The following is a 15,275-nucleotide window of genomic DNA, read 5'->3' on the forward strand; positions in this document are numbered from 1 at the left end:
ATTCTTGCTATAAGACAGATTGAAGTTTCTGACTATCTCACTAGTATATAGATTGTGTTTCTGTGGACGTTTCTGACTATCTCTCTAGGATATATAGATTGTTTTTACAGGAATTTTTGACTATTTCACTAGGATATAGATTGTGTTTCTGACCATCTTACTATATAGAATATATAGATAGTGTTTCTGCAGAAGTTTCTGACTCTCTCATTCAGATATATAGATAGTCAGAAACTGCTGAGACACTATCTAACAAGGATATAGATTGCGTTGCTGACTATCTCATTCAGAGGTTGTGTATCTGCCGAAGTTTCTGACTATCTCACTAGGCTATAGATTGTGTTTCTGCGGCCCTGGCTTTTTTTTTAAAACTTTATTGAAAATCTTTTGGTCTGTTCTTTTATTCCATAATTTCTGTTCTTTTACAACAACACAAATATTTAATCTGTGTAATGTGCTTTTTGATCATGTCAATTATTTTGCCATGGATCATTAAATATGCGTTCTATGTGTGGGGGAGCAGCAAACATACCAGTTGTTAAAGACAGGTAGGAAAAGATTTGTTTGTGCTTAAGTTCTAGAATGTAGGATTTTATAAAACTATCGATAAACCTCACCTGCTTCTCTACTATAATTACTATATGATGAGTTCAGTCTTTTGGAGGAAGCAGTGAACCAATTACCACTGAGAATTCTGGGAAATTCTGTCTTCGCTTTTCTCATTTAACACTAATCACTCATTGCAGATCTCAAGGAAAGCACAAAACGATTTGATTACAATAGACTGGACTTTTATTTCATGATTACCAAGATAGAACAACATTTCCACAGGCTACAAACACCAATTGGTTTACAGCAGACACGGCTATGGCAGGGAAAGGGAATGTTGCATATAGGAAGATGCCATAAAATAACATTTATAGAAAGATTTATATATAGATGAATATACTGTGTATGGGTGAGCAGAGAAAGTCTGTGGCTGGCTCCAAGCGTAATACACTGCCAGGAATAGCACCATTGTGATGTTTGGGATTTGGCCCCAGATGCACCCAGCAGGCTTTCAGGTTGGATCTGTTATCCAGAAATTAATGCCAGTCATTTATATAAATCAGACCTGTACAATACAATCATTTACATCCTATGTACATATCCAGTTGCACAAGACTATTATTCAGTGTTCATTTGGAAATTCCTCCATTCCAGTGTATGAGTGTAGTGTAATACAAGCCCCAACAGGCAACACACAGAGCAAACATCATTAGAAAGAGCAGCCATTTGTGTACCAAAACAGCAAGGTATTGCCTGTGTTGTCAGTTAAGAAATGGCCACCATTATTGTAGTTAGGCCAGATATATTAGAGATAAGAAATCTGAGAGTACAAGAATACAGCCTAGCCATTCGCTAGAGATTTTGTGACGTCACTGAGAATACAGCCTATCCGTTCGCTAGAGACCAGTGATGTCGGTGACAGTGCAGCCTATCTATTCGCTAGGAACTGGTGACGTCACTGACAGTGTAGTCTATCCATTGGCAACAGACCGGTGACATCACTGACCATGCAAGCCTATCCATTCCCTAGAGACGAGTGACATCACTGAGTGCGCAGCCTATCGATGCGCTAGAGACCAGTGACATCACGGACAGTGCGGCCCATCCATTCACTAGAGACTGATGACATCACAGATCATATAACTGATCTAATTACATCAGATTAACAATATGAATGATTGATTGAAAGTAAAATTCAGGATGGAACAATCTTTGCCTTTCCAGAGGAAGCAGGTAGAATTTTATAAGAAAGCTGCTGACACCTCTGTCTTTCTGATATAAATTTATATGGTACCATTGCTGAACTCTTTAATTTACTGATTGCTTTGCTGTTTCTAGTATTGACCAAGAAAAGGTTTGCACCCCAGGCATTGTGAACATACTGGGTGAATTCAGGTAAGTACTGAAAGATGAAAGCAGCTAGGCAAACAGTATTTCTTAGAAAGAAGTCAGCAATGTTACCTTACAAATTTCTATCAGTTCTAAGTTTCAGAAGTTGAACAAATGCAAAGTATTAGGAAGAAACAGACATGTCCCTGCAGAACTCCAAGATATTGCTTTACCAAGTTTGTGTTCTGTTACCCATCTCATACATTTATCTGCTTAGGGTACCGTGGGATTTTGTGCACTTATCCAGCCAACCCGAAATTTGTTTTTCCTACACAAAAAAGGGCAAAATCAGGAACGATCAAATGCTTACTACTTGTGCCACTTGATCAGAGCTGTGCTTTTCAAAGGTTTCCACTTTTGTAAACCTTGATATAACATTATATATACATACAATACAAGCCATGCTGTAATTGTGAATGAACAAAGCACGATCCTTCAGGTATAAAATAAACAATTCAGAATATATAGGGAGAATATAAATGGCTGGAGCCAGTGTGTGCTTTAATTCACAAATATTCAGTAGTGATGCAGCTCAATAAATTAAACAATTAACAAATATCTATTTCATAAACATCTGTGATACAATTCTGCTTGATAAAAGGTTACTTGTCTGATATTCCTCACAAAACTACAAGCAGGACACAAATAGGAACAGATTGTAGACTAAGTGCAGCAGGATAGAAGTGTAAAGCCGACGTCTTAAGTGGTCCAGCAATGGTCACTATGAAACCCAAATACATATCAGGCTGATTGTACAACCTACTACCAATGAGGGGGCTGCCAAATAAACTAAAATTAATGCAGACCCTCTAAATATGTAGTTTAGGAACATCGAGGAGGAGATTGTAACTTGGTTTCCTGTGCAGGGTGTCAGATTGTAACCTAATCACTAAAATCTCATAAGCTTTGACACAGTTGTTACAGACACCATCTCATCATTTTAAATCTGCATCTATTATTACAAAAACCTGGTGATCCTGCCTTGAAAGTCCTAATGCAAGCACTTTATCTTAACGAGAGAGACAACACACTGACCAGTCTATGTTCTTCTCCTCCATTGCTACCCTGATACAAGCACTTCTTATGTAAACTAGAAGTGAAATGCAAAGAGATCAGCAGCAAAGAGATCAGCAGCACTGAGATGCAGCAAAGAATAAAAAAAAGTATTTTACAAAGAGGGTGATCGTTTTACGATACTCAGAGTTTATATTTTCTTTTACTTATTCTATTCACTGACAAGAGATCGAGTACCAATGTGAACTCCAAGCTTCAGGCTGGTGCTAACACTGGGCTACAAATTCTTTATCCACCCTTAGGTGACAGAGGTTTTATCTGGTGATCGGCCACTAAGGCACCCAGTGGGGCTTCACAGAAGCAAATCCCTGGTGGAAAAAAACATCCCAGCAAATAATACATTTCACATAGAAAACCTGAAAAAAAGAAAAGGATGTCCTTGGTTGCATAGGGCTGCAAACAGTCTTGAAGCTGTTTTTAGTTCTGGCTGAAGGCACCTCTACCCATTCCTACTTTTCCAAAAAAAGTTTAGCTGGAGTACAACTTTAAAGGGAATTTGGTATTGGCCTCTGAATCTGAGCTGCTTCCGTTTCACTGCGTGAGAGGGAACAGCTTCCATTATTAGAAGCCTCTTAAGGCAAGGAAGGTTTGCATTGCAACAGGTTATCATCAACTGCCATGTTTTAATTTAAAGACATGCACATGATCAAGGATTGTTAGATATACTCAGTCAATACATGTGATTGAATATCCAGTGATACAAAATTGCATTGCTTAAAAAGAAACCTGACCTATATATAGGATGTGATCATTGGGCTCTTCTAAAGCTGCAGGTTGCTTGGCCCTACAAGTTCAGAGTCATTACAAAGTACAATTATGCCAATAACAAAAATTTGGTTTTCTCAGACCTTCACTTCTGGGTGACTTGATGAATGAAACCAGACACAGGTATCTAGAATTTTGGAAAGTTGGTTTGCCTCCTTATTGCTTTAATGACTAGTGTGCTTTAAATTGCTTGTTGGTCAGGTACAAGTCTGACATCAAGTCCCTCCCTGCAGTGGCTGTTGCAATATTTTAAGCACCAGGTTATGACTTACAACATATACAAACTTAAAAAAACAAATCATAATGCTATTTACAGTATAAATCTCTGTATAGGCCAGGAGGATTGGACTTTTTCCTTGAGCTGAAGATGCATATTGTCCAGCTGCATCTGAGCATAAGGATCTTTGTATAATTATCAGTAGTGAGCACATTTATGTACATTCTGGTATAAAAAAAAAAAAAAAACCTCAGTTGGTCATTCATTATTGCCTCAAGCTCCATGACAGCCTGGTGCTGTAAAGGTAAACACACATTTCATCTCTTGTAGAAATTATCCCCTGAATGTGTCAGGTTGTTGTAGAAAGTGGCAATTCTTAATTACAAGCCACAGTCCCAAATTAAATGTCTGCCATTTTGCTTTGTCCATCACACACAGCCATACTCGTACCAAACAGTTTGGGGGTCGGTGTTGGGATCTGGAGACGCAGGGGTGCTTTTAGTAGAACCTCCCTTGTTTGCTTCCTCATCATTAGCTGGAGGTGGGGAGCAGTCTGGGGAGGTAATGGGTGGCTTGGGATGTGCACTGGCTGTTTGCCCTTCTGCTTCGGGTATACTAGAGATCGGTCTCACAGGTGAGATCATGGCCACTTCTCCAAAGCGAGACGTGGGTCGTGGTTTGCCCCTGCCAGCGGAGGGTGCTGTTGGGTACTGCTGTTGTTGGAAGTTGCTGGATGACATAGCAGGGTGCAATGTTCGGTCTTGGCTGGAATTGGCCACCGACAAATAGCGAGTATCTAAAGATCGGCTACGCAGGTCATCTCTTGGTAGGTTGGGCACCCTTGCCGATTGTGGTCTGTCTCTTGGAGAACCAGTAGGTGTAGAGGTTCTTAAAATAAGACTGTTAAAATCTTTCCCCAATGGTGGCTCCAGCTCAGGTTTCTCTATTCGGTTCATGTCTGGCCCATTGGCTTTTAGGAGGTCTGCTGTAGCCAAGCTAAATGCCCTGCTTAGAGAACTTCCCCTGGCCGCTATGGTGCCTGGATGCTGAGGCTCTGGGGTTTGCCTGGATGTAGCGAGGGGTTGCTGTGTTGGTGGCGGCCGTCTGAGTGAATTTGTTGCCGATTCAATCGGTCGTGGGCTGGGTTTGACAAACTGCCCTGGTTTCATAATTCGTCCATCTCCAGGAACCGATGAACCTAAATAGTGGGCTGGCATTGTTGGAGTGTCTCTGTAGCCGGGCTGAGGAGATGGAATTCCAGTCTCCTGGGGATCGCCGGTTCTTTTAAAGTAATCGCCCAACAAGTCATCCCGATTGCTTGACTGATCCTAAAAAGAAAAGAGACAACTGCTTAATAAATGCATGAATGGTTTTAGTGGGGGTGTCGCTCCAAAAACTTCAACTACAAGGTTGGGTAAAATAAATGCAAATAATCTCTTCTTTTAACTCCCTTTTGGGGAGGTGCCAAAAAAAATAAATAAATCGCTATTTAATTATTCCAGCAGTTTTGTATAACTCCACCAATGTAATGGAGATGAGTAAAGAGGGAGATATCCTTTCTTTCCAAAGGTACACATAATGCTGCTCCTCTATGAATACAGTAATTTTAAATGTTGCCAGTTAAGTAACAGAGTTATATAGAGTATATTCTATTTTAGCTTTTAGATATGCTGTAATTTTTACAGTTAGGTATGCTGTAAGTATTACAATTACTATGTCTGATTAATAGCTGCTGATGTGCAATTTCAACTGCACACTACTGGTATGTTGGGGGATCTAAAACTTGAACCAGCAGCAAAGCAAATCTTAGAGCCTTTGTAAGTATTGAGCCAATATGGATGCCCCATGTACAAATATTGCCTCAATTAGTTTAAATATGAACATATATTAAAAAGATTAATATAAAACTAACAAGTGTATCTTAAAAAATATTGTTAGACTATACAATCCCTTAAAAAAAAATAATGGAATATTTTTATCTAGCGCTGTATTTAATTGAAATAAAATAAAAAAGATAAACATTTCCTGTTGTAAAGCACAAATTCTACATGGAAATTAATTCCGTTCATTCTTGCTGGTTTCAATCATTCTACCAAGGTCCTAAACCAGTAAAGATGTTCGTGCTAGCGCAGGAGTTCACATACGTCATATCGCTGGAAGTAAGCGAGTATAGCTCCACTTTTATAAATACCATTTAGAAAGTAACACTATCACAATCATATTATGGAACTCAATATGTTTAACAGAAACCTGTAAGAATGCAATACCAGTCACACGAAGGGTGCAGACTTCACAGATGAGAATCTGTTTCTGTTTTTCCTACACAGAAATCTTAATTTTGATTAATAACCATCACATAACTTTGGCACTAAAATATGCCAGGAATTCTCAAACATAGATAGGAGATATTAGTTAATGCAGCTCTGTGCAGTGTGAAGATGATATTTGTTAACTGGAGAATGTTACCGCGTTCCCAAAACCCTCACACAGGACTGTTAGACCCACAGCCCCACCAGTGAGCGAGACACCCGAAAACCTAAACCAACAACCCCAGGTTAATGTTGGGAGATCAGTGCTCAGCACAGGAAGGGTTAGAGTTAGGCATGCAAGGTGTGTGTGGGTAAGACGGTGCAGGAGAGAGATGGAGGGACAGAAGTGGAGTACCCTGGGGATATACAGCGAGGTCGCTCTCCTGTTGGCTGGGTCTGTTCGCTGCTTCCATACGCAGCTCTCAAGTGACGGCGACGCGGTTCTTGATGGTGGCTCAGAGGAGTCCTTGAGTTGGAGGGTGGGAGAGGGGGAATGGGAGGAAGGATGTAGGGAATCGGCTTCTAACAGAAACTCCTGCAGCGTGATCAACTCGCTGTCAATTAAACTGTGTCGGCGCTGAAAGAAGAGATGGTGGAGCAAAACTTAACTTGTGTGCAATATAACAATACAGTTCCAGGGAATAGAAAGTATAGAAAGAGAACCTGTTTATACTCAGGTCACACCAGTGGATGGTGCTGTGTCCTAATGTAAAGTGTGTAACATGCGCTTTATGTCAAAACCAAGACATGCAATTGTAAGCAGCATTACATGAGAACACAGCACCATCTACTGGTGGCCAACAATAATGCATAAAATATCATTTAAGAGCAGGTGACCCATCATAACCAACTCAAAATAAGTTAACCAAATGCAATTTACAAAATACTTTAACCTGTATAAAGAGGGGAAATGGGATTATTACTGAGCCCATGTAATAATATATTTTTTTCTTTTTTTAAGTAAATGTTTTCAAAATAAACCTGCCATGGATGCATTATGCACATTTTTTTATTCTATTGCTTACTGTTTTGAAAGTTAACAGTGATGACCACATTTTGGGTTTATCCTCGAGCTAAGGGATTTTCCTATATTCTCAGGTAAAATAGGAATCTCGGTTTATATTCAAGTATATACAGTAAAAATGTTTTAACTGGCCAGAGTTGTCCTTGAAATTACCATTTTGAAATAAAAAAGGGCCATTCCAAAAATCACTCAAAGGATTTTCCTCTCCTTCATTGGATAATGGCAATAAGAATCAACCCATGGTTTTAGTTGTAGTCTTATTTCCTTTGATGCTTTTTCTGTAGTAGATAAATGAAAGCAAGGCTTTCCTATTGGTTTGGCTTTGATAAGTAGGCAGAGCTGCAACTTATTATCAATGAACTTACTACTAGATACCCTCAGAGATATAAGAAGCAGTTATTCATATTAGCTAGATAAAAAAGTCTATTCCAGGAAACATCTGGAGGCTGCTATTGATAATATCCTTTGATGATGCCTCTCTACCAACTGGTCTAAGCAAATCAATGCCTTATAAGATGCAGATAGAATTCTAACTTCACTTTCTGCATATATTTTTCAGCTATTCCTAGGACCCCTCCTAATCATCTGCACTACGAATTGATGATGGTGGTAGGGTGGGGGGTGATTTTATTCCCCTCAAAACTAGAAAAGGAATCTGTTTATACTCACGTCACACCAATAGATGGCGCTTTGTCCTCATCTAAAGTATGTAACAAGCGCTTGTTAACCGAGATGAGACATACATTTGTTAAATATGATACACAATGAAGTAAAGAATATTATACCCAATCACGGAGAAATACTTACAGTTGGGGGAGAATGGAGATTGCTCTCCTCCAGAAACTCCTCCAAGGTCACCATTTCACTTAATGGAGAACCGGACCGTGGCCTGGCCTGAGCTCGACTGGGTGGTCTCTTCTCGGATTGATTGTAAGAGACCACGCTGTTCCTGTTGGATGGAATCTCCAGCTTTCCACCAGGAACGATCAGGGTGGAGCTGGATCTGGCAGCGTAGCTGTCTCTGGGTAAGGTGGCAGTGTTTGTGGGAACCAAATCTTCACTGCTCATACTGTCCGACCTGACCGGAAGATAACCTGAGGAGCCTGGACCAACACAAAGGAAGTCGTCACCATTTTTGCAAAAGACCATCTATTGGACTTGTTGAAACCAGCATTTTTCCCATAATTACAACCATCACCAGCAAATGAACTGATCTTCCAATATTTTCCATTGCCTCCCAAGCACCCAAAATGTTTTATCACCACATGATCCAGTATAAAATGCAAATTAAAGATTTAAATCACTGGTGGAACTTACCTTTCAGGGTCAGCGGGGAGCTGCTGTTTGATGCACTTCTGCTGCTCTCCAAACTATGGGGCCGAGGAACTGAAACAGAATATTTCAGTCAGGACAAACAAAGAACAGAATATTGATATAACTTGTGGAACCTGAACTAATCATGTCAAACCAATAGAAAGTATTCTAAATACTCCTCCTATTCTAGAAAATGGCTACTTGCTCAGCATCCAGATAAAAGTTACCTATACTCTCTGCAATCCATTGGGCTTACAATGCACAATACTGTAAAATGAAGGAAAACTCTAATTGTGTCTGACTATTACAGTAATAAATAGATACCCCTGGAGCCTAAAGGTTGTGTTTTGTTACTGAACCCTTCATACCATTTTGTTTTTTTATGGTCCGTAAGAACCAGAGCTACATAAAGGATTTCTGGATGGGAAGTTGTATTTCACTTACATTATTTTGAGGGGATGGCAAAGAAATTGTTTGCCTGTGGCTTTTACTGTGTATGAGAGGTTTAGGACACAATGCAAACCAATGGGGGGTCAGCTGCTTCTAATGGCTGTATTACTACATCTGCCGAGAAGCTCAGTTTTACAAAGCCGTGACCTGGTTCCCCCAACCCCACCTTTTCCAGGTTTTGTCAGGTGACCACATTGTGGTTGCCAGCTTTGGCCATAGGTTCTTTGCAAGCTACTCTATGATCACTTATTGCTTCCTTTGGGTTACAAGGACTGGTTTCTACGCCTTTTTTGGGCGCCCTTGTCCATCTTATTTTGGGACTGCTTTTGGATAAGGCACCTAAAAAGTGACTGTACTTTGTCCTCCAATGACTCAGCTCTGCACCCAGACATTTGGCTATAGATTCTTTGCAGGCTACTGCCCTTGCCAGTCGCTTATTATGGGACTGTTTTGGACAAAGCACCCAAAAAATTATTGTACCTTGTCTTCCAATGACTATTTAAGGTCTAGTGGTCACAGCGGTTGCCAACCGGTGGTCCAAGTGAAAAATTTGGTGGTCCGCAGCTCAGGCCGGAGCGCCTCCCCCCCCAGCGGGATGAGAAGAAGGACCCCGCTGGGGGGGAGCGCACCGGCCAGAGCCGCAGACCATGTCCCCACCACAGGGCGGTGGACGGGTTGTGTCCAGAGGCTCAGACCTGTGATGGGAGAGTAGCCAGGTTCTGGCATCATGAAGTCACTTCCCCTTTGATTGACACACGGCTCCCTGCCCATGCACAGTCCAGAGCCCGTAAGTTTAATGGTTCATAGGCCCGAAAAGGCTGGTGACCATTAGTCTAGCAGCCCACAGACTGGCCAACCAATAGACTCTCTGCTTCTCACCTCTTAGTCCTCCAGGACTCGATTCATTATCTTGCAGTGGATCGAAGACATTATCATCAGAGGTGAAACCTAAAACCATCAAAAAAATATCAATTCCAGCAATAATACAAAATGTTTGCTACGCATTACGTCTGGTCATACAATCTTTAAATTCAATTTAATTATAAGGCAGACAAAAATAGTGAATTTTACAAAGCCAATTGTTTGGGTCTACATCGACATGAATCTCCTCACTCAAAATACCTACAGATGTGCAATACCAATTGTCTTTGTATAATTCCCCCTCAGTGCAAAGTTAGTATCAGAAGGAAGGTCCTCCAATACGTTGATATCCCTTTCCCCCTCCTTACCTTTGGGTCTACCCAGCTGCTGAGATCTCATACTGGATGTGCTAGAAAGGTGAATGGTTGATGTGGAAAAAGCTCTAGATGTGGGCTCGATCTTGCGAGAACGAGAAGCACGCTCGGCGCTCTCCATGTCCTCGTTGCTCCCTCCGTGATAGGACATTCGGTTCTGCTTGTGATTGACATCAACAAAAACTGGAGGAGCCAAAAACATTGCATTAAGTATAGCAGATTGTAGAAATGACCCCAATTTTCCCAAACACGCTCAGCACACGTGACACCTCAGTAAACCGGTGTTAGTCTGGTGTAAGAATAGATATAAAAAGTCTTTATATCAAACATTACTTTATACGTATAACTCTTCAGCCTTCAAGACTTGAATTGAAAATGGTAATGAAAAAAAAATATGTTGCAGGAGACATTTCCTACAACTTATTTGAAAAAAAAAAAATCTAAGCTTTACTAAGATGAGAAAGTTGCTAAATTTGTCATTGGAAGATTTGAGGAATGTTTATCGCTTCTGTGATGAATGACAGAGATACGGAAGCTGAGATATTGCAGACTGACCAGCTCCTGTCATTGCAAAGTGATAATCCAATCCAAACATTCCCACAGTTCACTGCGGTCACGCTTGCTGTGCGGTGTTTCGTGCAAATTGCGGACTGATTAACAAATACAGAAATGTAAGGCAGCACATAACAAGTTTTATATTAAGCAGACATGTAGGGACACATTAGGACGATGGGGTCTGTGTGTTCAGGAATGCAGACAAGAGGGGTCTTCTCTCTATCCATACACAAGCAACACGCTGTAGAATTATTATATAATATAATCTGCATTTATTTAATTAGGACCTAGTTATATCTCCCAATAAAACCAAGATCTTGAAACGAAAAAGATGTATTTATCTAGGTCTAGTTTGCAGAAAATGGATCAAATAAAGAATACACAAGTCTTAAACCTAAGACTAGATACAATAAAGGAGCTAAAGCTATTCAATACAGCCAATCAGAAATCATCTTTCTGTACTGCCTATTTATGATTGGCTGGTATGAGCAACTTTCTGCCAACCATTTTCATGGCTTATAGAAGTAAATATTGATAGGAACTGACCTTCTCAAGGGGATCTAGGATCTACAAGCGTGTTTTCAGCTATTTTATATTTCTTTCCTTTTAATGAGCTGTTCAGGATCTGTTCTGTCTTTGCACTCCCCACTACTCTACATCCATGGAGTGACAGGCATTTGATCTTGCAAACCCTCAGAATTCTTTTGGAATGACGGTCATGGTTTTATGATTAATAATCTGCAGCCAGAGGTGTTATCCGTCATGCATAATGCATAAACATTCATGTCTGATGGTAATAGAGTCACCATTAGACAAACCTGAGGGCCTGCATGTCTAACTAATGTCCAGCAATGGTCTGTGAATGGTGAATATGCCTACAGCCTATAATTAATATTCTGTTCCTCTGAATGCTTCCAGACTTAGAACAAAAAGAGGATTACAGAAGTTTGCTGCCTTCATAATATGTGTGAAAAAGGCTGTTTGGGTCTCCTTTATGACATTATGTCTTTGAAAGGCTTATGGCAACATATTAGGTAATGAATGGCTGTACTACCACCTCACCTCTTTACATGTTTTGTCAGGTGAACACATTGTGGATGCCAGCTTTGGCCAAGATTCACTCTATGATAACCTAAAGCTTCCTTTGGGGTTACATGGACTGATTTCTATGCCAGAGGTGCCCTTGCCTGTCCTCTATTTTGGATAAGGCACCCAAAAAATGACTGTACTTTGTCATCCAGTGGCACAGCACCCAGGCATCCGTTTAAACGCTTACAGCAACACCAGAGGTATTAAAAGGCAGACAATACTTATTAAGAAAAAAAACTGCACCTTAGCTCCTAATATAATCTCTCATTTTTTCCTTGTCCATGCTGTCTCTTAGAGTTCTACAATAAATCTTAGTAGCTAACCAGTAGAGATTCCATGGCTGACTGAACAATCTACAAAAAAGAATCTACTGTAGAAATGTTTACAAAATGTTCCTTGCAGAAAATACATCTCATTGCCTTAGTTACCACAGGGTCTGGAGATGATAAATAACTATATGTTATTGACTAAATTTTCTTATCCTTTATCATACCAATATGTCGGTAATAAAAGGGAAGAGTTGGCAATTCTCATGAAGGAATGTGCATCAAACGAGCTCATGTAGAAGTCTTCTCTTGTGTTTGGAAGTGCAATCACTGCAATGATGATGATGGACTGCAAACAACTGACCATAAATCAACCAAAACTAAAGAGTAATGTAATAGTTATTGTTAGCATACTTATTTTTCAGTGCAAATACCAGCTGTCTAGACACTACAAATCCCATGAAAGTGGCACAGGTAGGTCTCCACCTCCCTCTCGTATACAAATACATCTACCAATATAGACGTACTGAACGGTGAACGCAAACACAGCAAAGTTGGCAAGCGAGAAAACGTAATACTAGGCATGCAAGCAAGATGCACTTAAGCCAGTGAGAAAACGACAAAATAGAACAAGTTATTAATGAGTTTGCTTTCAGAGAGGCTGGTGTTAGAAAGGAAAACAGAAATGGCACATGCAGAATGTCATCTGGAAGCCTGGGCGGAACGAAGGGCGTGCGCAAACATGGAGAAAAGCATGGCGTGCCTTTAAGGGAATAACTGCGTATTATAAAGATGTATATTTGTTTTGGGATTGGAAGTGAAGTAACCAAAAACTTTCAACTTACCTTAATGGGAAACTGGCCACATCAATCTATCCAAGTCCATTCATCCAAAACAATCTATACATTAACTCATCCGTAGCAGTCTATCTATTCACCCAATATAATCCAATACCTTTAAACTAACACTGTCCATCCATCCACCTTAAGAAATGTATTTTATAGTAACAATGAATGTTGCAGTATCCTTGTTTTTATGGAGCAATATTTTCTACCTAAATCTCAGGCTCCGTTTCCTTCTCTTCTCTGTACAAGTCTACAGATGGCCACTCCAATGAGCTATTATATGTATATGAAATACTAAAAAACTAATAAAACTGATAAAAAAATTAAAGTAGCAAAATCTGACCGGGTTTGCATTGTTCCCCACACTATCCAAGCTATAGATTTAATGCAGTAATATCCACCTTGTGTACTCCCGGACAAAATATTACAATTTCCCCTAATGCTGCCTAAATTAACCAATTTCGTTTTCAGGACTTCAGTTCACGACCTTTTACTGTCCTTGCCATTTATTCCCAGCAGCTGTATCCTGGAGTGCCGCCCTACATTATGTCATTTCTCATCTCAGGAATAAAATTCATCATGAGAGAGTATCTGGGGGATACAAGGCTCAGTTTAATCAGCATGGACAGCAGGCTGTGTATATACATCTTTATAATGCCAACCCATCAAATCTGGGTGTTGGTGGTTAAGTGGCAACAACACAACAGCGTAACAAACTCCAAAAAACATCAGCGCTGGCCTTAACGGTGAGACTTACTCGGCCTGCCCTGCCGCGGCATCCTCATCCCACATAGGGTCAGTTTTTGGGTCTAATCATCTTCACTCCTTTTCACTTCTTAACAAACATGCAACTTATGGGCAATACAAAATAACACATGGGGATTTTTTTTTTTTTTTTTTTTTTTTTGTTTGTGATTAGCTCACAGTGAGGATTTTATACAGTAACTGACACCACACTTTTGTTTGTATCTCCCCCTAGACCACCGAGCCTTGGCCGTGGAAGCAAAGGGGTTTTTTTTTTTTTTTTTTTTAGTTCTTGAGGTTTAGATTACAAAGGGCATTTTGGTTCAGGAAAAATGAGAGAGAGGGAAAGGTCAGTAGTCCCTGATCTCCGGGAGAGAGACTGAGCTTTTATGTGTAGGTGACGGCATGTCAGTGGATGACCAGAACCGCAGGCGCTCCGAAAAACGGCGCTGGCTCTGCGACGGCTTCTTTTCTTGGCTCTTGCTTTTCAGAAATGGAAATTTTTTGCGGGGAGTTGCTAAAAAGAGTTACCCAAGGAAGTAGAAAAAGAATGAGTTACATGCACTATGATGAGAGAAGGGAAAAAAACAGATGAGCGTATTATGAACAGATTTCCCAACAACCAAGTACAGAGAATGAATGAACAAATAAATGAATAGATGGACAAGAGTGTGAGATTATGAAACCTAAGATTATTAAAAAGCCACCAAGATTAAAATTTCTATTAGCCAATTTTTACCATGACAGCTGTTGCCTGTCCTGTTTTTACTTCACTTACACTGCCCAAGTGAAATTTGGCATCCCCACCACCATGTTTTAGGCAGCAATCAATATCTGGGAACTGGAGAATACTTTTAAACTGTTTCCAGGTTACATTTATATTGTATAAGATTTTCTTTTTTTGTGCACATGTGGACCCTTCAACCCCTGCACCTGACTCCCTATGTAATAACCCCATAAATAAATATTTCTATATCATTTGCTTTACCTGCACCATTTGTGTACAGCTTTCTCTGTATTTTGTCGGCATGAATAAAGTCGGTAGATGACACAACTTACCTTTTGTGGCGAGCACCTTCTGTGTGTCCCTTTCCTCCGGCCCTGGGGAAGCGTGGTCCAAACTTTCAATCTGCACGCGGAGGGGCCGGGAGCAGGACGGAGATGCCGCGCATTCCAGGTTTTCTGGAACATGGCTTCCTGCGTCCACTGACGACTTCGGCCTCTCTCTGGAACTCTCCTTTCGAGGTTTAATCAGTTTGACGAGAGCTCTGGCCCCGGACCAGTGACTTTTCCTATCATCACAAAAAAAAAAAAAAATAGAATATAATATTAGTGTACAATTTAGATTTGCAAATCCTATTTCACAAATAGTTCATTTTCTAGATTCTGAAGGATATAATTTTTTACATCAATATGTTGGTACTATATAAAGCATTTATAATTATATAAT

General features: G+C 40.2%; 2 protein-coding genes across 2 annotated transcripts in view; one reads left to right on the top strand and one right to left on the bottom strand.

Annotated features, from left to right (window-relative positions):
* DGLUCY (D-glutamate cyclase) overlaps positions 1–15,275 on the top strand; it is a gene marked incomplete in the record, with an annotated part of 106,851 nt that overhangs the window by 43,760 nt on the left and 47,816 nt on the right.
* CCDC88C (coiled-coil domain containing 88C) overlaps positions 3,616–15,275 on the bottom strand; it is a 67,803-nt gene continuing 56,143 nt past the window's right edge. Inside the window, exons 25-30 of the mRNA XM_072428315.1 lie at positions 14,885–15,117; positions 10,321–10,509; positions 9,971–10,039; positions 8,645–8,713; positions 8,135–8,430; positions 3,616–5,322 (exon numbers count right to left, since the gene is read on the bottom strand). Of these exons, the coding sequence (XP_072284416.1) occupies positions 4,423–5,322; positions 8,135–8,430; positions 8,645–8,713; positions 9,971–10,039; positions 10,321–10,509; positions 14,885–15,117 (1,756 nt within the window). The 3' untranslated portion in view covers positions 3,616–4,422. The remainder of the gene's footprint in view (positions 5,323–8,134; positions 8,431–8,644; positions 8,714–9,970; positions 10,040–10,320; positions 10,510–14,884; positions 15,118–15,275) is intronic.

This window comes from Pyxicephalus adspersus, chromosome 12, assembly GCF_032062135.1.
Source record: "Pyxicephalus adspersus chromosome 12, UCB_Pads_2.0, whole genome shotgun sequence".
Classification (NCBI taxonomy): Eukaryota; Metazoa; Chordata; class Amphibia; order Anura; family Pyxicephalidae; genus Pyxicephalus; species Pyxicephalus adspersus.